This window comes from Lacerta agilis, chromosome 14 (assembly GCF_009819535.1).
Source record: "Lacerta agilis isolate rLacAgi1 chromosome 14, rLacAgi1.pri, whole genome shotgun sequence".
Lineage (NCBI taxonomy): Eukaryota > Metazoa > Chordata > Lepidosauria > Squamata > Lacertidae > Lacerta > Lacerta agilis.
Window position 1 is genome coordinate 12,874,258 of NC_046325.1, and position 27,012 is coordinate 12,901,269.

The 27,012-nt window shown below is 48.5% G+C and overlaps 2 protein-coding genes and 1 pseudogene across 2 annotated transcripts; all 3 read right to left on the reverse strand.

Moving 5' to 3' along the window:
• Positions 1-3,253: 3,253 nt before the first annotated feature.
• Positions 3,254-5,601, reverse strand: LOC117058824 (annotated as a pseudogene).
• A 64-nt stretch (positions 5,602-5,665) lies between these two features.
• LOC117057506 (olfactory receptor 5V1-like) lies at positions 5,666-7,982 on the reverse strand. The gene is made up of 2 exons (XM_033168355.1): positions 7,170-7,982; positions 5,666-5,737 (listed from the first exon to the last, which is right to left on the reverse strand). The coding sequence occupies exons 1-2, from the start codon at positions 7,980-7,982 to the stop codon at positions 5,666-5,668; spliced, it is 885 nt and encodes a 294-aa protein (XP_033024246.1).
• A 12,925-nt stretch (positions 7,983-20,907) lies between these two features.
• LOC117057507 (olfactory receptor 5V1-like) lies at positions 20,908-21,846 on the reverse strand. The gene has a single exon (XM_033168356.1). The coding sequence runs from the start codon at positions 21,832-21,834 to the stop codon at positions 20,908-20,910; it is 927 nt and encodes a 308-aa protein (XP_033024247.1). The 5' UTR covers positions 21,835-21,846.
• Between the last annotated feature and the right edge of the window lie 5,166 nt (positions 21,847-27,012).

Consider the following 27,012-nt stretch of genomic DNA (forward strand, 5'->3'; position numbering starts at 1 on the left):
TTATTAATTATCCCTGCTATACTGACGTGTGTTTTCCACAGGAGTTTTAGAAATCGTCGTATGGAGGGAATGATTTCTGAGTGACACCAGCAGGGAAAGGGAGCTAAGAGCATCTTGCTTGTTTCAGATTGGCATATCGTTTGGCGGCAGCACACTGCTTTGTGAAGTTTCCTCCTCCTAATCTACTCTCTGTGGGTCATTTGTAATCTTGCAAATACTTGTTTTTCAGTTTGTGGAGTGGGCATGCAATGAGGGCAACCAAAATGTACAAAGGCCTGGAAACGATGCCTTATGAGGAACGGCTTAGGGAGCTGGGTATGTTTAGCCTGGAGAAGGGAAGGTTAAGGGGTGATATGATAGCCATGTTCAAATACATAAAAGGATGTCATATAGAGGAGGGAGAAAGGTTGTTTTCTGCTGCTCCAGAGAAGCGGACACGGGGCAATGGATTCAGACTACAAGAAAGAAGATTCCACTTAAACATTAGGAAGAACTTCCTGACAGTAAGAGCTGTTTGACAGTGGAATTTGCTACCAAGGAGTGTTGTGGAGTCTCCTTCTTTGGAGGTCTTTAAGCAGAGTCTTCACAGCCATCTGTCAGGAATGCTTTGCTGGTGTTTCTTGCTTGGCAGGGGGTTGGACTGGATGGCCCTTGTGGTCTTTTCCAACTCTATGATTCTATGATGAATCATGTTATATAAGAACCTTAAATATACTGAAGTCTGGAAGGGAAAGAAATCCTTTTAATGAATAATGGGCTTGCACTTAATAGTAAAGCACACAATCCACCATTTGTGCATCTTTTTAATCAATAATTTTAATGGATTTTTAAAAAAAAAAAAAAAACATAAAATAGATATGACACTCAGCAGGGTGTCAGTAAAAAAATCCTAACATTTTAACATAGAAATATTCACTGGTCCAAATGTTCACCAAATAAGGACTCGCCTAGCTTAGTTCAAGATAAACATGCAAATTGAAAATACTTGGGCTTAAAAGAGAGAGAACATTCATTTATTGAGTTGCATACTTTACTTCAAGTGCAGAATCAGATGAGGAGAAAAGTCTCTGTCTCTATGTGGAGTGGGGGGTCAAAATTAAGAACTGGGTTTACACCATGCACTGGACCCCATATAGTATATTAATAAAACGTGGGTGGCGCTGTGGCCTAAAGTACTGAGCCTCTTGGGCTTGCTGATCAGAAGGTCAGCAGTTCAAATCCCCACAATGGGGTGAGCTCCTGTTGCTCTGTCCCAGCTCCTGCCAACCTAGCAGTTCGAAAGCATGCTAGTGCAAGTAGATAAATAGGTACTGCTGTAGCAGGAAGGTAAATGGTGTTTCCGTGCGCTCTGGTTTCCTTCACGGTGTTCCGTTGCACCAGAAGCGGTTTAGTCATGCTGGCCACATGACCCAGAAAGCTGTCTGTGAACAAACGCCGGCTCCCTCGGCCTGAAAGCGAGATGAGCACCGCAACCCCATAGTCACCTTTGACTGGACTTAACTGTCCAGGGTTCATTTACCTTGTACCTTTTTACCTAGTGTATAAATGTACTTCAGTGTAACATTATTGACAGCGGCGGAGCTAGGCTCCGCGGCACCCGGGGCGGCAAAGGAAACGCCCCGGGGCGGGGCGCCGTGACAACACATTGTGACGTCACGATGCCCCGCCCCCGGGGCGTTTCCGGGAGTGCCGCTGCCGCTTCTGCAGCCCCCTTTTAAGCCGAAGAGCCCGCTTTTAAGCTCTGCGGCTCAAAAGGAGGCTGTGGAAGCGGCGGTCCGACACTGCTGCTCCCGGGGCGACTGAGCGAGCAGCGGCGCGTGGGGGTGTCAGGCACCGGCCCCTCCTGCCACTCCCCACGCGGCCGGTCACCCCAGGAGCAGCAGCGCTGCACGGACGGGGTGCTCCCTCGGCCGTGCGCTGTTGCTCCTGGGGTGACGGAGGGAGCGGCAGCGCTTGGGAATGGCGGGAGGGGCTGCCGCTTGTCACCCCCATGCGCCTCCGCTTGCTCCGTCGCCCCGGGAGCAACAGCGCACGGCCGAGGGAGCACCCCGTCCGTGCAGCGCTGCTGCTCCCAGGGTGACCGGCGTTGCGTGGGGAGTGGCGGGAGGGGCTGCCGCTTGTCACCCCCACCCGCCGCTTGTCACAGCTGCCACTAGGGGCGTACCGCCCCCACCGCACCCCCCTAGCGACGCCCCTGATTATTCACTATACAGATCTGATGCACAAGAAATTGGCACAAAGCAAGCTGGTGTAAGTACAGCAAGCGTAATTTTACAGCAGATACAAACCCCGTTCAGCAATGGGACAGCTGCTGCTGCTGCTGTGTCTAACCCTGGCAAGCAAGGCTTTAATATGGTGTTTGGGTTGTCAGGTCACATGACTGAGCTGAAGAAGCTTAGGATCCAGCCTAAGCCCCCCGCTCTCAGGTCCCACCTCTGCCATGTGCCAAGAACTGAGGATGAGCTGACTGCATCAGCAAAATTTTTCGCTTAGCTGGAGCTGGAGCCTTAATGCCAGTGGAGTCCAGCTAAGCTGAGAATCAGCCAAACGACCTCAAGATTAGCACAAGCGGAATATGAGCAAGGTTCTCTAATTACTTGTACGTGGTTCTAGAGATTCATACCCTGCTCCTGATGTAGCAGCCTCCAAGGGTAGCCAAAAGAAAAAAGAAGAATAAGCAATGTAAAATAATTAATCATATACAACAGGAACAGAGCAGGGGGAGAATGACCACCAAATAAAAATTTAAAAGGGATCTAAAATAGCTGGCAGAATACAAAGGGAGTCAAAAGGCATCAAGGTTGGCTTCCCTGGGGAAAGTGTTCCAGAGCCATAGAATAGGTGCTAGCAAAAGTCTCCATGTACCTGACCTCTGGTCTATGACATGTATCTTGGACACCATTCGGGACATAAGTCAGTTAAGGCTCCATTCAGTGTTGCTGGGGGTGGAGGGACAATGCCTGCATAGTAAAGGGGAATCTTGCAGTGCAATTTCTTTGATTCACATAATTCAAGTATGGGGAACTGTTTTCAGCAGGAGGACTGGATGGAGAACTACCCAATGGTTCATGGGTCATTATAATGTCAGGTGACAACTTCAAAGGGGCTCGTGGTCAGTGTTGCTCGATCATAATTTAAAATAGATTGTCAAATTCTGTTCTTATTTTTCAGAGTTTGGGTTACTTTAGTAAAGAATGGTGTAGGATAGGATCATTGTATCTTAGCCACATCTCCCCCCCCCAAGCTTCCAGCTTCAGTGGCATTTATGAACAATGACCTTCTTCAAAGCCCCTTTCACCTCCTTGTTCCTGAGGCTGTAGATCAAGGGGTTCAACATGGGGGTGATCACCCCATACAACATGCTCACCAGCCTGTCCTGATCTGGATGGTGGCTGGAGGAAGGCCTTAAGTAAGTGAAGATGATTGTCCCATAGAAGAGGCACACCACAATTAGATGGGAAGCACAAGTGGAGAAGGCCTTGCGTTTCCCATCGGAAGAACGGATCCTAAGGATGGTGGAGATGATGTTGATGTAGGAGATCAACGTCACCAGAAAAGCCCCCACACCCAAAATCCCACCAACAATGAAGACAACCATCTCAGCCGCGTAGGTGGAAGCACATGATAAGGCCAAGACTTGAGGGATGTCGCAGTAGTATTGATTGACTCTGTTAGATTTACTATAAGGTAGAGTGAAAGTCATGACTGTGTGCAGCAAGGAGTTGAGGAACCCTGTGACCCACGTACCAGCAGCCATCTGTAGACAAAGCTTCTTACTCATGATAACCGTGTATCGTAAAGGGTTGCATATGGCCACATAGCGGTCATAAGCCATGGCAGCCAAGAGGAAGACCTCTGTCCCTGCCAAGGCTAGCAGGAAGTAGAGTTGCAGCACACAGCCAACAAAGGAAATGGTACTTCACTCTAACAAGAGGTTCTCCAGCATCTTAGGCACCATAGCTGTAGGAAAGCAGATGTCCAGCATGGAAAGATTGGTGAGGAAGAAATACATGGGGTTGTGCAAGTGGGAGTCAGCTCCTATGGCAAGAAGAATGGTGCCGTTCCCCACCAGGGTGATCAGGTAGATGAGCAAAATGGCAGCAAAGAGGGAGAAGCGAACCACAGGGAGATCAGAAAGGCCCATTAAGATGAATTCTGTCACCATGGTGATGTTCTCCATTTCTCCCCCATGCAAGGAGCTTTCCTGCAAGAGTTTGAAAGCAAAAATATGACATAGTAAACATGTTGGAGTCTACAGGCATACACAAGTTAAGGCCTTCTTTGCTTTCCAAAGTGTTAGGCATATAGCCTTTAGTCATACTAAGCAGGAATAGAGAGTCCCTGCTCAGACACTTTATAACTCTGATAAGCAAAGATTAGTTCCTAGCGATCACATTCATGCCCTGTACCTTAATTTCTCAGAGACCAATGTTTGGCCCGTGTGAGAAACACAATGCTTAATTAGATGGTTCTTAGATCTCATCATCTGACAAAGTCAATTGTTGTTGTTGTTGTTGTTGTTGTTGTTGTTGTTTAGTCATTTAGTCGTGTCCGACTCTTCGTGACCCCATGGACCAGAGCATGCCAGGCACTCCTGTCTTCCACTGCCTAAGTCATTTTTAGGTCCTTCAATTACTGAGACTCGTCAGAGCTTCTTTGTGCATTACATGTAAGTGAGGATAGTGTCAATGGCCAGCACCTGGTGTGGAAGCTGGAACAAGTGTACTGTAGCTACGGGGCTTGACAGGGAGCTGTGAAGTAACTGAGGGTCTCATGGACCCTGCCACAATGCCACCCCACCTATCATGGTAAGCAGATTTCCATGGGGTGGGAAGGAGAAGCAAGCAGAATGGCAAAGGGGTGATCAAGAAAAGTGAGTGGGGACAAAAGCCCTAGCTGAGCAAATTTGTGCCTTCTTTTTACAGCAAGAGGTCCAATCTGCATGCGGTATTACTGTCTCAGAAAATCCTGTCCACATCTGTCAGCTCATGTGTATGTCCTCCCTCATTCTATCCGGTGCTTCTCACCAGATGGAAGACTTTGTGGCTTCACCCTCAGCATGATTTATTCATCCTCCCCTTCCCTGCCTTTGTTTTCTATCCAGCCTGATGAAAATTTCTGAAGAACTCATTACATTGGGGTTGACTTGATAAAATATTGCCCTCATATGGATTTACAAATGTTTTTATACCACTCTCATCTGAACCATTTTTCTGTTCATCTGCGCATCCCTTCTAGATAGTGCTCCCTTTTTTAGGAAGAAATGTGCCAGTACTCACTATAATGTTGTTACAGTAAGTGCAACACTTTCAACATGGGAAGGGAGGAAGATCCCAGTACCCAGTACCCTTGAGTACCCCCAGAAAAGAGCACTGCTCCTAGAACATTCAATGTATCACTCTCATTCCATATACACTTGCTTCAGTTTATGAGTCTCATTTCTTCGAACTTCTACATTTAGAAACATCACTCTTCCCGTCTTCCCTAAGCCTTGATCTTTGTCACAAGGATAGCCCAATTAAGCTAGTATCTAATAATACTCACCGTCAATGACTGGTGCATTTCTATTTCTCCAAACAGTCACTCTTAAGAACGCCTCTCATCTGCCTTGAGATCAAGGAAGGGTTGTCTGTTCCTCCGGCAGCTCTAACTTCTCCTTTCAACCTCAACAGGAGCTCAAGGGAATAGCAGGCCTCAGAGCACACAAGCAATGCCAGGAAACATCTCTGCTCGCCACCTATGGCCAATGTCAAGACCAAGAGTGATGGCTGATTTCCCAGCACAATAAACTACAGTGCTGTGAATAATTATCATTCAAGATATCACTCCCTAGATGTTAAGGAAATCAGGCCAATGTTTTATGTAGGCTACTCTAGTTCACCAGAGTAAGGAACTGTTCTAGTCCAGTGTTTACACAAATCTCAGAAGCTTTAGAAGCTAGATCCTTTTTGGTGGGCTTTGCTCAGCCCTTTAGATAATTAAATATAGCTATCATCTCTCCTCAGTCTTCTCTTTTCCAGGCTAAACATAGGAGAAGGAGAGGATAGATTGGGTTCTACCTTTAGCTAGAGCACGTGTTGCGGTGGCGCCTGGCAAGCCACCTCCCTGGTTAGCTGGGCGGGGCTGCTAGCTGGCCATAGCTTCAATAGGACCCTGGGGTGTTGCTGGGGAAAAATAAATGTTGCAATCTGTGATGGACAGCCCAGCATCCTTTATATTGCTCTGCACGCAGGGTGATCTTCCTCTTGGCTGCGTGCTTCGGATCACCCACCCTCCCTCCCTTTATTTAGGCCTCTCTATTGACCTTGCAACTGCCTGTCATGGGGTCGTCTGCTTTGGGTCAGGGGCCCAGTAGGAATTTTGTCCATTTGGCTGATTGGCTGTTGCCATTTGGTTTTCGCCTACTGCAGTAGCAACTAGTCACAACTTGCAAGGTTGGCGGTTAGGCATTGGTTATTGTGTTGGTTACTGGAAGGGTGGTGCCCACCTCCAGAATGATGATGGTGTGCAGAGAATTCTGTTAAAGGAATCCAGGGGCTCAACATGCTTTTGTCCGAACCCCCGGTAGGGGGACAGGGTCACGCAAGAACCCCTGGGACCCCTGGGGAGAGGGAGGTTTTGCCCCCAGCCTCCTTAACTCTCCCCAGATGGCATTCTCCCATCGCTGACCGAAAGTCAGCTCTGTCCCAGCGGACAGCTAGTCTGAACCAATGCCTACGCAACCACTCACAGAATTGTAATTGAATAAAGTTGTGGCCTAAATTATTGCCAAAAACCCAAACAAAATTTACGTCTGTAGTGTAAATTCTTTGGGGGGTGGCTTGGGGACATTGACATGCAACTATCTTCAAATATCTAGAGGGCTGACACATAGAAGAAGGAGCAAACTCATGTCAGGTGACAACATCAAAGCAGGTCATTGTCAGTGTTGATCAATCGTAATTTAAAACCGATTAAATTCTGTTCTTCTTTTTCAGAGATTGGGTTATTTTAGTAGATAATGATATAGGATAGGATAATTGTATCTTAGCCATATATTCCCCCCCCTTCCAACTTTATTGGCGTTTATGAACAATGACCCTCTTCAAAGCACCTTTCACCTCCTTGTTCCTGAGGCTGTAGATCAAGGGGTTCAACATGGGGGTAATCATCCCATACAACATGCTCACCAGCCTGTCCTGATCTGGATGGTGGCTGGAGGAAGGCCTTATGTAAGTGAAGATGGTCGTCCCATAGAAGAGGCACACCACAATTAGATGGGAGGCACAAGTGGAGAAGGCCTTGCGTTTCCCCTTGGAAGAACGGATCCTAAGGATGATGGAGATGATGTGGATATAGGAGATCAACGTCACCAGAAAAGCCCCCACACCAAAAATCCCACCAACAATGAGGACAACCATTTCAGCTGCATAGGTGGAAGCACATGATAAGGCCAAGACTGGAGGGATGTCACAGTAGTATTGCTTGACTCTATTAGATTTACAGTAAGGTAGAGTGAAAGTCATGACTGTGTGCAGCAAGGAGTTGAGGAACCCTGTGACCCATGTACCAGCAGCCATCTGTAGACAAAGCTTCTTACTCATGATAACCGTGTATCGTAAAGGGTTGCATATGGCCACGTAGCGGTCATAAGCCATGGCAGCTAAGAGGAAGACCTCTGTCCCTACCAAGGCTACCAGGAAGTAGAGTTGCAGCACACAGCCAACAAAGGAAATGGTACTTCTCTCTAACAAGAGGTTCTCCAGCATCTTAGGCACCGTAGCTGTAGGGCAGCAGATGTCCAGCAGGGAAAGATTAGTGAGGAAGAAATACATGGGGTTGTGCAAGTGGGAGTCAGCTCCTATGGCAAGAAGAATGGTGCCGTTCCCCACCAGGGTGATCAGGTAGATGAGCAAAATGGCAGCAAAGAGGGAGAAGCGAACCACAGGGAGATTAGAAAGGCCCATTAAGATGAATTCTGTCACTATGGTGATGTTCTCCATTTCTCCCCCGTGCTTTCCTGCAAGAGTTTGAAAGCAAAAATATGACTTGCATGTCGAGGTTACCGTCCAAGCTCCCCCCCAGTAATTCAGTCATGACACATTAATTTTGGTTTGGGTTTTTGGCATAATTTTGGCCACAACTTTATTTAAATACAGCCAATGTGAGTGGTTGCTTAGGCATTGGAACCGACTACTGTCCCCCCAGCCATGGGACAGCTGACATTCGCTTTTGAGGGCGAAGTCAGAAAAGGGTGAACACCTAAGGCAGAAGCGGAGTCGGGCAACGACCCAGGCTTCTCCCCCAAATGCTCCCTAGGACTCCGCTTGGCCCAAGCCTCCCACCATTGGGTATGGACAAAAGCAGAAAGAGTCCCTGGATTCTTTTAACAGAATACCCTTATTTTCAGGGGTAGGCCCAACCAATTTCCTACCCCTGCCCCGCGCATTCAGAGGTAGGCCCAGCCTATCCATACCTCTGAAGCAGCGTTACTAGGGGCAGGCCCAGCCTATCCTGACCCCTAGTGCAAGCAAATTTATACCAATGCCTAACCGCCAACCTTACAAGTTGTGACGATTTGCTACGCAGTAGGCAAAACCAGTGACAAAAGCCAATCAGCCACCGGATAAATTCCTACCAGGCTCCCGCTTCAAAGCAGACAACCCCATGACAGGCATAGCAAGGTCAAGCAGCAAAAGCACCGTTCCCAAATTAGGGAGGGCGGGCGGGAGATCCGTTGCACACCGCAAAAGTGAAACCAAAGTTTCACAAACTTAGGTTTTAAAGGCAAGAGCTGTCAATCAACCAACTAGCAACATGCTAAACTCCCCAGCAACTTACCTTAACCAATCCTAGCTGTGGCCAGCCCAAAACCTCCTCCCATTAACTTGGAGCTGCTCCTTTAACCCTTCTGCAACCCGTGCTCTCTTCGATGGGAGAACACGCTTTGCATGTCGAGGTTACCGTCCAAGCTCCCCCCCAGTAATTCAGTCATGACACATTAATTTTGGTTTGGGTTTTTGGCATAATTTTGGCCACAACTTTATTTAAATACAGCCAATGTGAGTGGTTGCTTAGGCATTGGAACCGACTACTGTCCCCCCAGCCATGGGACAGCTGACATTCGCTTTTGAGGGCGAAGTCAGAAAAGGGTGAACACCTAAGGCAGAAGCGGAGTCGGGCAACGACCCAGGCTTCTCCCCCAAATGCTCCCTAGGACTCCGCTTGGCCCAAGCCTCCCACCATTGGGTATGGACAAAAGCAGAAAGAGTCCCTGGATTCTTTTAACAGAATACCCTTATTTTCAGGGGTAGGCCCAACCAATTTCCTACCCCTGCCCCGCGCATTCAGAGGTAGGCCCAGCCTATCCATACCTCTGAAGCAGCGTTACTAGGGGCAGGCCCAGCCTATCCTGACCCCTAGTGCAAGCAAATTTATACCAATGCCTAACCGCCACACGAGCTACCCCAAGCTCGCCGCCAACCACTCACAGTCCCAATCCTACCTTTAGTCCCTCCGCAATATCCTCCAACCAGATATCGCTCCCCCGGGGAGAAAGGTGGACTCCATCAGCCCGATAGAGCTGACTTGCTCGAGCATAAATCCTGGGGTGCCTAATAGCAACCCCCCCCAATTCCAGGACCCTAGCCGAAGCTACCGCGTTGACGCGCTTCCTGGCCTTCTCCGTACCCTGCGGGCGGAAACTGCCCCGCCATTCCTGCCTCTGGAGCCAGTGAGACCAAAACAGCTTACAATCAGGTACCAGCGACCTCAAAACCCCCAGATCCCTTTGGATTGTGGAACGTAGAGTAAGGCAGTCCAAAGCTGGCAAATCGTTTTCCCCCAAGTGCACCACGATGGCGTCAGGGCGGGCCTCCCAATTCAAACGATGCTGGATTAAAGGCAACAGTTCACACCAGCGCATGCCCCGCCTGGCCATCCAAGAAACCTGCACATGTGGAGGGAAGCCAAGCCCTGCTCCGAGGCCAGATTCCTCTGCACGAACTCCAGCCCAGTGGGCAATGCTGTGCCCCACAATCCAAATCCGGGTGGCCGCTACACCTGGGGGGGTCAAAAGAAAAATGTAAGTTCCGGAATTAACGCCGCCCCCTCACGTAGCCTCTGTAAGCCTCCGACTTCCAGCGCCCCATGTTCTTAATACGCGCTACAGACAAACCCCAATGTGCGGCCGTGGTTGCGGCGCCAATGCGGAAAGAATGGGGGGCAAATCCGACTGCCGAAACGCCGCAGGCAGCGATTGTTTTGCGCATTACCCTAGAAAACTGCTGACGCGTCAAGGGCTGCCCGTCAGCATGGATCAGCAAGGGACCCTCGCCCGCGGGCCTGACGGCCAAATATCTGGCCAAGTCCTTCACTGGACAAGGCCCACGCTGCCCTGTGGCTGGCAATGCCATGACCGTACCCCTTCCCAACTGGTCGGTTTTTGAGCTACGAATTGTCAAGGTCACCTCAGCGTCAGATAGGCTGGCGTCCTGATAGAGCAAGCCCCTGTTAAGCCCAGTTGCGAATGTTTCCAAGAGCACTTCTCCAATACGCAACGCACCGAAAAAGGTCAGGGAGAAGGCCGCAGCAAAAAGTCGGGCCTCATATTTAGACCAGCAAATAGCACGCAAAGCAGAACGCATGCTGGTAAGCAGCTCAAATGAAATGGGCCGCCTCGCGGCCGCCTGGGGAGTGCGAAGCCTACCCCAGCCCTCTAACGCTCTGCGGACCACAAATTTCGCGCAAGGGTCCGAATCAAAAAGGGCCTTAGAGAAAAAGGAAATGGCAGCAGCCTGCAATTTTATGGTCCTGGCCGCTCTCCCCTGTTGGAAAAGGTGCGCCAGGTACTGCAGCACCTGGGAAGATGATGGGCGCAACTCTACCCCCACAGCCACCGACTCTCGGTGAAATGCCAGGAAGTCCTTCCAGGCCTTGTCGTATGACCGAAGGGTGGAAGGGGAAACAGACGCCGCTACTCCCTGCCAAACTACGTGCTGCCAATGGTCCACAGGTAAGCCGGGAAGGGTTCCGGGAGAAGCTGTGCGTCCGGGGCGAGCGACCTGAAGCGTTCCATCTGGAAACGGGACAGGGCGTCAGCTATCTCGTTAGTGACCCCAGGCACAAACCGTGCCGAAAATACAATATTGAACCTGAGACAGTGAAGCACGAAAGCCCTGAGGAGGGCCGATACCCTGGGCGAGCGCGAGGACTGCTTCGCGAGAATGGTCACAACCGCCTGGTTGTCAGACCAGAAGCAGACACGCCGGTCCCTGAAGTCCTCGACCCAAATATGCACGGCAACGGCTATGGGAAAAAACTCCAAAAAGGTTAGGTCACGCGTGACTGCCTCCCCTTGCCAGGTCGTAGGCCATGCCTGCGCGCACCAGCGCCCATTCCAGTAAAGGCCGAAGCCCAGGGACCCTGCTGCATCCGAATGCACCTGGAAGTCGGTGTGAAGGTTCCACACGTCCTGCCATAGTGACACTCCGTTGAATTCCTCCAGGAATTGCAACCATACCTTCAAATCAGCCTTCTCTTCTTTAGGCAGTCTGCGCCTATGGTGCGGGCTGCGCATTCCCGCTGTCAGCCGATACAATCGTGAACAGAACGGTCGGCCGGGGGCCACCACCCTACATGCGAAATTAAGGTGCCCCAGCAGGGACTGCAGCTGCCGAAGAGTCACCTTCCTCAAGGGAAGGAGATCAAGAATGACCCCTCGCAACGCCGCCAACTTTTCCTCCGGTAAGCGTGATGTTTGGGCCACTGTATCCAATTGGATACCCAGGTAAGTCAGCTGAGTTGCGGGGCCCTCCGTTTTTCCAGCGGCGAGAGGCACTCCCAGTTCCTCTGTCAGGGCCTGAAAGGCCCTCATGAGTGACAAACAGTCTCCCGACTCCCCCGATGACACCAGCAAAAAGTCATCGAGATAATGAGTCACCCCAGATAAACCTGTTTTAAAGCGGAGGGCCCAGTCCAAAAAGGTGCTGAAGCACTCAAAGGCCGCGCACGCGACCGAACATCCCATTGGCATGGCCTTGTCAAAATAGTAAGCCCCTTCAAAACGAAACCCCAGGAGCCAGAAGTCCTGCGGGTGAATGGGCAATAGCCGAAATGCTGACTCAATGTCGCATTTAGCAAGCAAGGCCCCGGGGCCAAATTTTCTGATTAACTTAATAGCAAAGTCCAGCGAAGCATATTTTACTGAACACAGCTCGTGGGGAATTACGTCATTTACTGACGTGCCTCTGGGATGAGATAAATTGTGTATGAGGCGAAACTCCCCAGGGGCTTTCTTGGGCACAATCCCTAAAGGGGAAAGGTGCAAATTCTGAAACGGGGGGGGCCTCAAAAGGGCCGCCCATGCGACTCAGCGCCAATTCCTTTGCAATCTTTTTTCTGGCCACCTCATGCATTTCACGCACCGACTTTTGGTTAGGGGGGTTCCGTGCCACGGGTAGCGCAGCCACCGGAACCCTAAATCCCTGGACAAAACCATCCCGCAGGTAGGCCGCTGCCACCGCGTTGGGGTAAACGTCCAGCCAACGCAGGAGCGCCGGTACCTTAATTGGGGAGAAGGCCAGGGAGGAAAGGACGCTACTTGCTGCCCCCGGCGACTGCGGGGGAGGGGGCAGGCTTGGCTGCCTGTGAGGCCCCCCCTCTCCCGCCCCGAAAGGGCCGCTTCCCACCAAAACAATTGGAGGCAGGGTGATTCCCCCCGCACTTGGAACACCCGTGCAAGTACTTGCATGACTGCCTTTGGCAGGACCCTTTATTAAAGTCCCAGCAGGATAGCCGGCGGGTCGCCTTCGATGCTCCCGCCTTTTGCTTAGGTTGTTCCGCCGGTGACTTTTCAATGGACGGGGCCACATGCGTGGTCCACAGATCCAGATCCCTGCGGTCCCAACGAGCAGTATGTATCCGATGGGCCCTGCGCCTAAACTTCTCATCGTAAGTGATTGCCGCAGCCTCGCCCGCCATGGAGTAGGCCGAGCGAACAATGGACTGATAAACTAGGAGGTGCAGAGCCCTACGGGGATAAGCAGCTGCCACTACGCCCGCGTATTCCTGAAAACAGTCCAGCCAGCGCTCAAAGGTCCGCTCCGCTCTGGCTGAGCTGGAGCGTTTCTTAGACGCTGAGTCTGACTTAGCCTGGCCAGGCGACTCGTCAGCCGGGGGGGCCAATCTGAAAATATCAACATAGCGGCCATCCAGGATCCTGGCACGAATTTTGGAGGATAAGTGGCATCCCGGCACTATGTCCCTAGCCTTTTTAGTGGACACCGTTACATCGGGTAACAGTACCCCATTCAGGCAGTCCTGGGTGGCACCATACCTTGCCCTGTGTGAGTTGGCCCTGCGCTGCCATGCCCATTTTGGCAAACCTGGCACCGATTCCCCGAAGCCCCAATAAAGGCCCAGTTGGGAGTCGGAATCGTCATCCGAGCTGTCTGAAGACGTACCTGTTGAAGACGACGAGGAGTCCCCTTTGCGCCGCTTAGTACGCTTTCCGGCACGCCTGCCGCGTCGCCGCTTCCCGCCCGAGGAAACCTTAGTGGGGACCGGCAGACTGTCCTCAGCCGAGGAGTCGGACGACGGGTCCTGAGCCAACGTATCTGCGGCGGACTGAGAAAGAATCACAGGTGAGATAGCGGTGTCTGAAGCAGGCGCCGGAACAATCCGCGCCCCTCTACCTGCACGGGGCGTGGTGGATCTCCCCCGCTTTTTCCTCCCCTTCCTGGCCGCCGGCGAAGGCGACGCCCGTGCCGCCGCTCGGGTCACAGGGCGAGAAACCCCTGCTGACCGGCCACCTCGGGCAGCCCCTCCTTGCAACGAGGTGCCTTCGCCCTCCTCGCTGGACTCCTCAGAAGGAGGGGGGGAGGTCGCAGCCTGATGGGAAGGCCCCGCGCGGCCCCGACCCCTAGGGGCCGTGCGCTGCAGCAGACCATCCAACCCAGACGCCAGGCGGGCCAAAGCCTCGGGGTCACCCGCCAAGCCGGCGATGAAGGACTCCACACTCCCAGCTGCGCGGGGGGAAGTCGGCGATCGCAGCGATTGAGATGGTCCCCTGATCACCCTCTTTGATGGAGTGGAGGTCGCTGGGCGAGCCGCCTTCTTTTTTGGCGCCATCCTTGCTGCAAGACAAGAAAGTTCAGCACGCACAAATGCCAACCAACCGCTAGCACTGGTTTGTCCAATAACTGAAGTGTGAAAAAGTGGACTGGGCCCAGTTACCACTAGGGGGCACCGCCTGCCTAGCCACCTAAAATGGCCGCCGCCACAAAATGGCCGCCCGATGAGTCGGGCCTCAGCCAGGCGTAGCACACTTAAGTAGGCCGCGGGTCGTAAATTGCAATTTAACAGAACATTAAATGTGCAAGGCCGCGCCCGGCCCGCACAGCACCGGCGTGCAAGTCAGGCCCAGGCCGCCCAGCAGCTGCTCGAGGCCAGACAGGACCGTGGCGTAGAACTAGGCCGCTCCCGTGCCAAGCAGGCCTCACCGTAGCGGCCAAGGGCCCCAGATGCAGGCCCACCCTCTCAGGCCGCGTGCAGTCCTGCGCCGGCGGGAGCGCACTGCCGAAATCGGGGTCGCGGCCCCACGCGCTCACCCCGGTGCGGCCTACCGAGCCGGGGCGCAGCGGGAAACTCCCCCCCCCCTCTGCCAGCGGCCGGCGGTAGCGCTCCGGCCGGCAGCGCCGAAACGCTGCAAAAACCTCCGCACACAGAGCCGCCGCCCTCCGCGGCCGGCTCGCAGCGGTGAGCCCCGCCCCGGCCCGCGCAGCGCTCGCCGATCCGGCGCGGAGCCGCTGCGGCCCGGGCGGCGAGCCCGGTGGCGGACCCCGCCCGGCGCTCCTGCGGCGCGGGCGAGAGAATCGGGGCGGCTGGGCCCTACCCTCTGGGGGGGGGTGAGAAGCGCGCCGGCAAGGCTCCGCTCCGACGGCTCCGGACGCCGCCGGAGTCGCCGCCGCGGAAAAAGGGGGGGGCGCTCCCGCAGCCCCGGCGCCGCCGCCGCAGCGACGCGAAGCACGGCAGGGCCCCGCGGCGCTGGTCGCGGCGCGAGGCGCCGTCCGGCAGGCCCCCGGCCGGGTTCCGGACCGGCGGAAGAAGGGGCCCAGGCACCCAGGACACGCTCCCTGCCCTCGGCGCCGAGCGCTGCAGGGGAAGAGCTGGGAAGCCGCTCTCTCAACTAAGGGACGCGGCCCTTTGCCCCGAGCCCAAAATAGCTCACAGGCTTGCTAAGGCCGGGAAACGTCCGAGGCCGCGCTCCTCAACCGGGTGGTGAGTGCGCTGGCTCCGGCGGACGGGGGACGGGGCCACCCCGCACGGACGGGAACGGCCGATGCGGGGGGGGGTGGAGGAGAAGGGACGGGAATAAGGGCTCTTTTTTTTTTTTTTTTTTTAAACTAAACTGAAGGAAAAGATAGGAAGGGAATAGCCTAGCAGGCCAAATAAAGCAAGTATTCAATACAACCGTATCGAAGAGCTCCCTCTGCAGCGACAGCAAGCAGACCAAGATCCGTTGCACACCGCAAAAGTGAAACCAAAGTTTCACAAACTTAGGTTTTAAAGGCAAGAGCTGTCAATCAACCAACTAGCAACATGCTAAACTCCCCAGCAACTTACCTTAACCAATCCTAGCTGTGGCCAGCCCAAAACCTCCTCCCATTAACTTGGAGCTGCTCCTTTAACCCTTCTGCAACCCGTGCTCTCTTCGATGGGAGAACACGCTATAGTAAACATGTTGGAGGCTACAGGCATACACAAGTTAAGGCCTTCTTTGCTTTTCAAAGTGTTAGTCATATAACCTTTAGTCATATTAAGCAGGAATGCAAGGTCCCTGCTCAGACACTTTATAACTCTGAGAAGCAAAGATTACCGGTAGTTCCTAGCGATCACATTCATGCCCTGTACCTGAATTTCTCAGAGACCAATGTTTGACCCGTGTGAGAAACGCAATGCTTAATTAGATGGTTCTTAGATCAGATCATCTGACAAAGTCATTTTTAGGTCCTTCAATTACTAAGACTCGTCAGAGCTTCTTTGTGCATTACCTGTAAGTGGTGATAATGTCAATGGCCAGCACCTGGTGTGGAAGCTGGAACAAGTGTCCTGTAGCTACAGGGCTTGACAGGGAGTTGTTAACTAACTGCTAAGAACATGGAGAGTAATAGCTTTATATACTCGCTACCAGATCCTCTTCCTCCTGGTCAACTGCTGGGTCATTATTTACTTCTGGATTTTCTCACATTCTCTCTTGTGCCTGTCACCACATGAAGACTTTATTGTTCCACCATGAGCCTGATTTATTTGTCCTCTCCCTGCCGTTGTTATTACCTGATTAAAAGTTCTGAAGAACTCAAAAGCCTCCACACCATTTCATGACATTTTGGTTGGCCTGATCATAGTATTGCCCTTATATGGATTTTCATCTCATCTAAACAATATTCATCTCAGCATCCCTTCTAGAACATTCTGTGTACTGCTCCCATTCCTTGTACATCTGCCATGATATATGAGTCTCATTTCCTCAAACGTATAAAATTACCAAACCTATCTTTTCCTGTCTTACTTAAGCCTTTAAGCCACAAAGATGGCCCCATTAAGCTTGTATCTTCTAATACTCACGGTCAACGATTGGTGCATTTCCATTTCGCCAGTCACTCTCAAGAATGTCTCTCATCTGCCTGGAGATCAAGGAAGGATTGTGTGTTCTCCAACAGCTCAGCCTTCTCCTTTAAGTCTCAACATAAGGAGCTCAAGGGAATAGCAGGCCTCAGAGCACACCAGCAGTCCCAGGAAGCATGTTTGCCTACCATGACCAATGTCAAGATAAAAGGTGATGGATGATTTTCCAGCACAATAAGCTCCAGTCCTGTGAATAATTGTCCAACTCTACATTTCCATTAATATGATTTATTTGAATACATGACTCCCTAGAATGTTAAGGAAGTCCAGTCCATGTTTTATGTGCTCCATTTCACCAGGGGATGGAACAGATCTTCTCCAGGTTTTACACAAAACTCAGGAGAATAGCAGCTGGGCAGGAGTTGTGACTATGCTTAAGTGGCCTTAGCTTTCAATGGCAGAAGAACAAATTCCATGTAACAGAAAATAAGCGGGACCTGAGAGACTGGTTTCTGAACCTCCTGCCTAGAATCCCTTAGTCATGTGGCGGTGGCAGCAGTATTCAATGGGGTGGTATTCAATGGGGGTAGGCACTTTGTATATGCTCAGAGCCACCTTCTTTCTCACATCCCAGCATAAGTCACGGCTGAGTCCAGGCACTAAGATCAAGCATGAAGACTTAAACCAAGGAAGCTATGTGTTTGAAGACTGTCCATAAAAATATCTATAACTGATGGTACTCAGTTACCTCCAGGATGAAGCCCAAGCCCCATAGTGATCCTAAGACCACAGGGAGATCGTGGTGCCTGCAAATATTGATATTGAAATTTAACTATGGCCATACACACTTCTCTCCTCCAAAAATGGGACCATGCAATTCTTTCTTGCTCCTTAATGAGTCCCAAAGAGCATTGTTAACATTTATGGTGCAGTCTCCATCTCATCTGCTACCACAGAGCTCCTTCCAGAAAGGTCCTCAGATAAATGCTCTGCATGCATGGCGATGTAAAAATAATGCCACCAAGAGTAATTATGATGTCATCCGAAGTGAATGGATTTGAAGTCCCCGGGACTCTCACAGGGATTGGCACACATAAGGCCAATTTGGGAGACGCTATGCACCAACCCTAGTGCTTCCTGCTCAATGACGTGGTTACCCTGTGTGTGGGCTCCACCATGTCAGATTTCAATGCTAGAAGGAACTCTCCTCTACAGAAGACAATTTCCTCCATAGAGAAAAGTAGATGCAAGGGAGAACAGATGTTTTGTCTTCCATCTGAAATGGCAGGAATCATCCCTATAGGACTCTCTCTCTCTCTTCCACCTGCGATTAAAAAAGGATAAATTCCAGCAATGTGGATTTAAAACTTCAGTTGCAACTAGACCCAAATTAGGTCCGAAATACTAGGGGATTGTTTGTTTCGTTTATTTAGAAAAGTGTTTATATATTGTACATGTAACATGGCTGTGTACAGTAATGTATACAATAAAATGTAAAACATCATAAAAACAATAAATAATTCTCATTCAAGTGTCTGCATTAAACAGTTATGTGGGCCTGTCTACATAAAAAAGTGTTGGCAGAGTTAGTGGATATTGAATGCTTTATTAATTATCCCTGCTATACCGGCATGTGTTTTCCACAGGAGTTTTAGAAATCGTCGTATGGAGGGAATGATTTCTGAGTGACACCAGCAGGGAAAGGGAGCTAAGAGCATCTTGCTAGTTTTAGATTGGCATGTCGTTTGGCAGCAGCACACTGCTTTGTGAAGTTTCCTCCTCCTAATCTACTCTCTGTGGATCATTTGTAATCTTGCAAATACTTGTTTTTCCGTGTGTGGAATGGACATGCAATATATCAGAGGAGGGCAACCAAAATGGTCAAAGGCCTGGAAACGATGCCTTATGAGGAACGTCTAAGGGAGCTGGGTATGTTTAGCCTGGAGAAGAGAAGGTTAAGGGGTGATATGATGGCCATGTTCAAATATATAAAAGGATGTCATATAGAGGAGAGAGAAAGGTTGTTTTCTGCTGCGCCAGAGAAGCGGACACAGGGCAATGGATTCAGACTACAAGAAAGAAGATTCCACTTAAACATTAGGAAGATCTTCCTGACAGTAAGAGCTGTTTGACAGTGGAATTTGCTACCAAGGAGTGTGGTGGAGTCTCCTTCTTTGGAGGTCTTTAAGCGGAGGCTTGACAGCCATCTGTCAGGAATGCTTTGATGGTGTTTCCTGCTTGGCAGGGGGTTGGACTGGATGGCCCTTGTGGTCTCTTCCAACTCTATGATTCTATGATTCTACCTGAGTGGGGAGGTGATATTTGAAAACTCTGGTAATTTGCATAGAAAGTAATTTCCATGTGAAACTTGCATTTCTTGGGTATGAAAATGAAGTGAGTGGGTTCCCCCCACCCCAGATGCTGAAAAGGGGTTAATGAAGAGTGGAAAATTGAAGAGACATTCATGATCATAGAAGTAAGAAACACAACTATAAAAAAACACAATGGTGTGACAAGAGTTTATTCAGTGATACTGAATTACACAATGCATCTCTCTACATGTTAGAAGAGAAGCCCAAACAGATAATTGATAGTGGACTCTATATAAGTTTGTCATTGCTCTAACATGAGATTACCTATTTATTGACTTCATTTTTACTCCACCTCAAGGTATGCACAAGACAAAACACACACACACACGTGCTTAGGGCCCATTAACTCACCAAGAAACTTGCCTGGCTCCTTCAAAAATGGTACCCTGCCCCCCACAACTCACAACAGTATGTTAACATTATGTTAAGTTTGTATTTAACTGTAAGTGGGTGGGGAATATGTAGCAGCATTGGATATCATAACCTAGGCATATATTATGTACATAGATTGTGAATGTCCTGTCATTCAGACCTTCTGGGGTACAATCCATAGTATTTTCACCAAAATTATGGGATATTGTATCCATCCCAACCCTAAGATGCTCCTTCTGGGATATCTAAAAATTCAATCCATTGAAGTTCTATTAAACCTATCAGCAACAGCCCCCCCCCAAAAAAAAAACCCTACTACATCAGGGTAGTCAATGTGGTGCCCTCCACATGATTTTGGACTACAACTCCCATCAGTCCCATTCAGCCTGGCCAGTGGTAGAGGATGATGGGAGTTGGAGTCCAAAGTATCTGGAGGGGACGGCAACAAGTTGGCTATCCCTGCACTGTGCTTATATTTTAATTAATATACCGGTAACCTAAAGAACTGTCTAGGGACACTGGTGGCGTTATGGTCTAAACCACTAAGTCTAGGGCTTGCCGATGGAAGGTCAGCAGTTCGAATCCCCGCAATGGCGTGATCCCATTGCTCGGTCCCTGCTCCTGCAAACCTAGCAGTTCAAGTGCAAGTAGATAAATAGATACCTCTCCGGCAGGAAGGCAAACGCCGTTTCTGTGCACTGCTCTGGTTTCGCCAGAAGCGGCTTTGTCATGCTGGCCACACGACCCGGAAGCTGACTGCGGACAAACGCCGGCTCCCTTGGCCTATAGAGCGAGATGAGCGCCGCAACCCCAGAGTCGTCCATGACTGGACCTAACGGTCAGGGGTACCTTTACCTTTACCTTTAAAGAACTGTCTACGATAGCCTAACATATAAAATAACATTTTTAAATTATATATGTAGATGTAAGTTAAATTTTATTTAACTTCAAGGGGGTATAACAAACAAACAAAAGGTAGGCGCAAAAATAAATAAATCAGGAGGTGTTGTATACAGAGACCGTTAGCTGCGCTCAATTCCCATTGAAATAAATGAGAATTAATTGCAGCTACTTCTGGCTGCAATCTTAACCTTACTTCACTGCTAGTAATCCCTGTTGAACTCAATGGGGCTTTCTTCTGAGTAATGACTGTTCGTCTGGATCAAATAAAAGTGTCTTGTGTGCTCCCAGTTGTTGTTGTTGTTGTTGTTGTTGTTGTTGTTGTTGTTGTTGTTCTTAATATACTGAGTACATGAGCAAAAAAAAGAAAGAGGATCCCACCCCAAGTTACTTACAATATACATTTTGACAGCGAGGGAGAAATCGGGTAAAAGAGAGGAGGGGAAATCAGTTACAAAAGGAGGACTCTGAGCAAGAAAAACCATGTATATATAGATTTTTGTTGTGAGAGTTTAAGCAAAAGTTTCAGGGAGCAGGTGGCTTTGAAGGGGGGTTTACAAATGCTGCTTTTCCTTGGTTCAGAATCAGGGTTACATCGGTGCCCATTTTATATTATTGAGAAATACACATAGCTAAGCCACACTTTCCCTTCCCAACTTTAAGGGCGTTTATGAGCAATTACTCTTTTCAAGGCCCCTTTCACCTCCTTGTTCCTGAGGCTGTAGATCAAGGGGTTCAACATGGGGGTAATCACCCCATACAACATGCTCACCATCCTGTCCTGATCTGGATGGTGGCTGGAGGTAGGCCTTGCATAAGTGAAGATGGTCGTCCCATAAAAGAGACACACCACAATTAGATGGGAGGCACAGGTGGAAAATGCCTTGCGCTTCCCCTCGGCAGAACGGATCCTAAGGATAGTGGAGATGATGTAGATGTAAGAGACCAGCGTCACCATAAAAGCCCCCACACCAAAGATGCCACCAAAAATAAGTACAACCATCTCAGCTGCATAAGTAGAAGCACATGATAAGGCCAAGACTGGAGGGATGTCACAATAATATTGATTAACCCTGTTCAATTTGCAATAAGGCAGAGTAAAGGTCATGACTGTGTGCAGCAAGGAGTTGAGGAACCCTGTGACCCATGTACCAGCAACCATCTGAAGACACAGCTTCTTGCTCATGATGACCGTGTATCGCAGAGGGTTGCATATGGCCACGTAGCGGTCATAAGCCATGGCAGCCAAGAGGAAGACCTCTGTCCCTGCCAGAGCTACCAGGAAGTAGAGTTGCAGCACGCAGCCAACAAAGGAAATGGTATTTCTCTCTGACAAGAGGTTCTCTAGCATCTTGGGCACTGTAGCTGTGGGGCAGAAGATGTCCAGCAGGGAAAGGTTAGTCAGGAAGAAATACATGGGGTTTTGCAGGTGAGAGTCAGCTCCTATGGCGAGAAGAATGGTGCCGTTCCCCACCAAGGTGATCAGGTAGATGAGCAAAAAGGCAACAAAGAGGGAGAAGCGGACAGCTGGGAGATCAGAAAGTCCGGTTAGGATAAATTCTGTCACCACGGTGATGTTCTCCATATCTCTGCTCAGAGATAAGGTATCCTGCAAGATGTGGAAAGCATCAGAGATATATTAAGAATGTTGAAGTCTGCACTCATAGCTAATTGAAGGCCGCCTTTGCTTGTAAAGATATTTGACAATAGAAAATTGTGGAAATAAATCTTCCCTAATAGAGTGGTTTCTTTTTCCTGACTCTCCCTTATTTATGCCCATTTATAACTTGAACTATCCCATACACTTCAACAAGTTAGCATTGTTTTTAAAATGACCTTTCTGTCGTCCCTCCTGCCATTGTTTATCTCTCTCACACCCATCCACTCTTCCATCCTCCATGGTGGGTTTATTAAAGATATACCATAAGGTTTACTAAAATGAAAAATTTCCTCTGAGTTTTTCCCATTTTGAAACGTTAATTGTACCAGCTCATACATAAATTGTAACAGCTATGTAGAGCTAAAAAGAAAAAAATAGAACCCTGCTGGATCTCATGAAGGGATCATTTAATACATCTTCCTATTCATATCCGGACAGATGTTTCTGGAAAACCCACAAACAGGGAATGAAGAGAACAGCCATCCCACTTCATTTACACTCTGTCCCTGTTGAACCAGCAAGCCTCTTTAACATAACCTTCCACTTAGCTTTTATAGCTAGCAGCCACTGATAGATCGATCCTTCATGAATTTGCCTATTCTTCCCTTAAAACCATCTAAACCATCCGCTCTTACTGCAACTTCAGGTGGAAAATTCCATTAATTAAATACACATTATTGTTTGAAGTACTTTCTATTCTCCTGAACTGATTACAGCCAATCAATTTCTTTGGGTGTTTATGGGTTCTAGTACTGGATTACAAGCTTCAGCTGTTTCTTCTAGAATGACAGTTGCTATCTTCCCAAGTCTTCCAATTTTTTAAAACAACAACAACTTGAAAGTTGAGTTCACTCCACCCTCAGTCATCTTCTTCCTCGGTGATTTTTCTGGAGATGCTGTGTCACGGAGTAACTTTGAATTCAGCCTACCCAGCCCAGGGGCTTTTGGTGCAACCTGCAACACACTTAACAGAGGCTCCTTTGAATGTCCGCTGCCTCTTCCTGCCTCACCTCCCATCTTGAGACTGTGACCTGATGCAGACACGGGGGCTCCAGTTTCAGCCTGCTTTTTCCTTCTTCCCTCTTCATTGACTTCGCTTTGCTACCTCCTAGCCAGATAGAACTAGAACTCAAAAACTGGCACGCCATTTCATGGTACTTGGGTTGACCTAATGAAAACAGTGTGCTAATTACAGATTTTTGAATATTTCTGCAAGAACGCTTATGAAAGTCATATTTCTGGTCGTCTGAGCATCTCTTGCAGAACATCCCATGTACCACTCCCATTCCAGGTATACTGACTTCTATTTATAAACCTCATTTCTTCCCACCATACTAACTTCAAAACTTAACCTGGGCTTTTTTCAGGGGGAACTCACAGGAACTCAGTTCTGGCACCCCTCAGATGGGTGTCATTGGCATTCTAAGAGAACGAGGGAGGTGTTCATGGTGAGTTTTTTCTAGAAAAATGGCACGGAACTTAGCTTTTCCCATATTCCTTAATCCTTGGTCCTAGTCTTAGCTATGGCCCCATTAAACAAATATCTACATACTCACTGGCAATGACTGGTGTGCGTCCATTCTTCCAAACAGTCACAATGAAGAATTCCTCTTCTATGCCTTGAGATCAAGGAAGGATCGTCTGTTCCTCTGGCAACCCAACATTCTCCTTTAAATCTCAACATAAGGAGCACAAGGGAATACCAGGCTGCAGAGCTAATTCAGCAATGCCAGCAAATATCTCCCATGGCCAATGTCAATGCATCATTTCCCAGCACCATTAATAATCTGCATTCTAGATGGTAACTCCCCAGAGTTTGGCTTGTTTCTCCCAAGAGCAAGTATCAGACGCAAAGAGAAAAGTAGCAGAAAGCATGCCTCAACCTATCCTGAATGCATTGGCCCCAGTATCTGAGCAGCATTGGAGAAAGGGACTGCAAGATGGTGATTCCTGCTTATAGGACAAACTGCATGTTACATCAATTGCCTTAAAAGAAAAAACATGACCAACACCACCTCTTGTCCTTTGAAAGGGAAAGGTATTAGCAAGTGCCTCCCATATTAACCTTTATATGTTTCCTGAAATCTTCTCTTTGCTATCAGGCTTATGCAAGCAATTGAGAAAAACATTTTCCATAATAGCTAGTGATCCTTTTTTAAAAAATAATAATAATAATTGTGTGTATACAATTGCTATAAACTGCTTTGAAATGATGATGATGATGATGATGATGATGAAATAGCATCTTACATACCAGCATGTTCAGGGTCAAATAGTCATTGGCATAGCATTTTAGGCAGAAAACGGGAGCAGAGGGCCAATCCAGATTGTGAGTGAAGTGCTGGATTGAGGGCCTTTCCTGTGCCTTTTTGTTTCGAGATAAAAATGGCAGAAGTGCAACACGTACCGGTAATTTAGGCCATTGTCTGTTCTGTACAACAATTTATTTGAACCTCCCTTGCATGTCTGATTTGGGGGCTTTCGTTTCCTTGCCCTCTGTATAGAAAGCTAGCCTAATTCTAGTGGCTGCCTGCCTTCCTGCCTGCCTTCAAGCTAGTAGGAACTTCTGGTAGTGACCTGGCTACCACATTTCATCTATTCTTCTTAGCTGAAGCATTCTGGTGCCCTCATAAGCCCAGTTATCTTTATAGCTCCGTGATCATATGTACTAGACATATATTTAATTTGCCTTCGTTTTCTTACAGGAGAATGCTTGGTGAATTGTTTCCATATAACTGAAAATAATCAAGGCCTGTGGAAGTTGCTTAATTTCTGGACCTGCTGCTTGGGACCCCTTAGTTATATGGGGGTGTCAGCAGTAATTAAACACTGGCAGAAGACCATTGCCAAGAGCAATGATCTTTCTAATATCCCACCAGACTTCATGAAAGTCTGGGCATTACAAACAAGCTTGAAGACACACACCTAAGAAGCTAGGAGAGTTTTCATAAAATGTCTGTAGTTGACGGTACTCAGTGACTTTCATAATGAAAAACCCCCAGAAAAGGTAAAACTAGATGGACATCATGATCCCTGCAGATATTGATATAAAAATGAAGCTATGTTCCTCTCCTTCCAAATATGGCCATTCAAGTGTTTTTTCCCTCCTAAATGAGTCCCACAGAGCATTGTTAAGTGTAATGAAGATGATGGAATCATCTGCAATTCCTCTGATCTCAGGGAGGCACCTCAGATGAATACCCAACATGGGTGGTGCTGTATAAATAAGAATACCAAAAGCAATTATGGTGACACCTGAAGTCAATGGCTTATTCAGTTATGTGGGGATGGCAGGATTAACCAAGCAATGGGAGGAGAAATTTTGCATATGCTCAGAAACAACTTTATTGTATCCCAACGTTAAATCATCACTGAGTCCAAGCATTAAGAACAAGATTGAAGAATCACACATGTGGAGCTGGGCCTACTTGTTGGAAGGCTTATCATTTAAATGTCTATAATTGACAGTACTTGGTGACCTCCAAGACAAAGCCCATAGAGGTTATTAAACCACAGGGAGATCGTGCTCCCTGTAGGTATTGATGTTGAAATATAGCGATGGACATACACATTTCTCTCGTCCCAAAATGGGACCATGCAAGTGTTTTCACCTCCCTCGTGAGTCCCACAGCTCATTGTTCACAATAATGGAGCGGTCTCCATCTCATCTGCTACCACAGAGCTCCCTCCGAAAAGGTCCTCAGAAGATGTATAAAAATAATCATGGTTTTGTCCAAAGTCCATGGCTGTAATGTCCCAAGAACATCCAAACAGCGCACATGGGGCCAAGCAAGAACACTCTCTGCACCATCCCTAGTACTTTCTGCTGACAGAAGTGGTTACTCTGTGTGTGGACTCTACCACATCAAATTTCAACACTTGAAAGGAAAGCTCCTGCACAGAAAATGATCTCCCCCTTATAGAGGGGAAGAGAGGGAGAAGAGAGATGTTTAGCCTCCCATCTGACATGGCAGGAATCATATATGTAGCAATCTTTTCTCCCACTTGTCATCGAAAATAGTAAATCCCAGAATGACCGCTCCCCACCTCAAATGTGGGGCGCTTTTGCGGGGTCGCGCGCAGCCCCTTGATCCTACACGATCCCCAGCAATGTAGCCTGTCTTCGCCTCAGATCTACATTTTCAATTGGAACAAACCCAAAGCTGAAATAATAGGTTCTCAAAGTTTCACAAGGTTTCTTGCCTTAACCCTTGCTGTTAATCCAATCTACAAATCTCTTATACTCATTACAGCGCTACAAACAAACAAGCACATTCCTGAAAATAAATATGTGTCAAAACAGGGAGTGGGCCATGCTGCAACCTCTTTTTCCCCTGATGTAGGGATCGGTGAATCAGTCATTGTCAGTTTATCTTCGATTCTCATTTCTCCAATCTTAAAATCAGGATTCCAGTCCACACAGGAGCCCTCACTTGAACAGTGCACCATCTTGGCAGTATCCGTTTCCATCAGGTCTTCCTCAGCCTGGCTATATGACCTCCTGGTGGGTCTTCTCTGCCATGTAAAATCTACCAAATTGGTTCTCAAACTTTGTTTTCTCTGGGCCACACTTTCAGAATAAAAATTACCTCACACCGCACTGAATTGTTTATTGATAAGAAATACACCGGAAAAGGAACAACTCCCAGCAGTGCTTGATATATACAGTAGAATAGAACACAACTACTTCATAATATGCTCATGGGACATCCAAAAAGTATTAAACAATGCAGCTGCATAAGAACATGAACCATTCCCAAAATATAATATTGACTGCCCTTGGATCTTCCTGCCACACTTGCCATCCTCTCCTACCATACCAGTGTGGCGCGCCACATCCTTTGACTCGCAAGATATGCGGAAACATAAACCTATAACTGAAGTGACCAGAGGCACAATGAGAACCAAGAATAAAAGTCTCCATATTACATCAAGCAGAACATTCAGCCAATTAGAAATTACGTATCCCAAATGTCTGGAGAGAGTTTTACATTTTCTATTTTACGTATTCTTATTTTATGTATTCAATAAAATCCCAAAAAAACTGAGACAAAATGTTGCCTTTGTTTTCCCTTTCAAAAAATGGGTATACTACACTTCCTT

Bases quoted from the DNA above. Each gene is read 5' to 3' on its own strand.
- LOC117057506 (XM_033168355.1), bottom strand. From the start codon at position 7,982: ATGGAGAACATCACCATAGTGACAGAATTCATCTTAATGGGCCTTTCT. The intron at 5,738-7,169 runs GTGAGCATGTTG...CATTGGCCATAG, and splicing joins ATCCAGATCAGGACAGGCTG to GTGGCGAGCAGAGATGTTTC.
- LOC117057507 (XM_033168356.1), bottom strand. From the start codon at position 21,834: ATGGAGAACATCACCGTGGTGACAGAATTTATCCTAACCGGACTTTCT.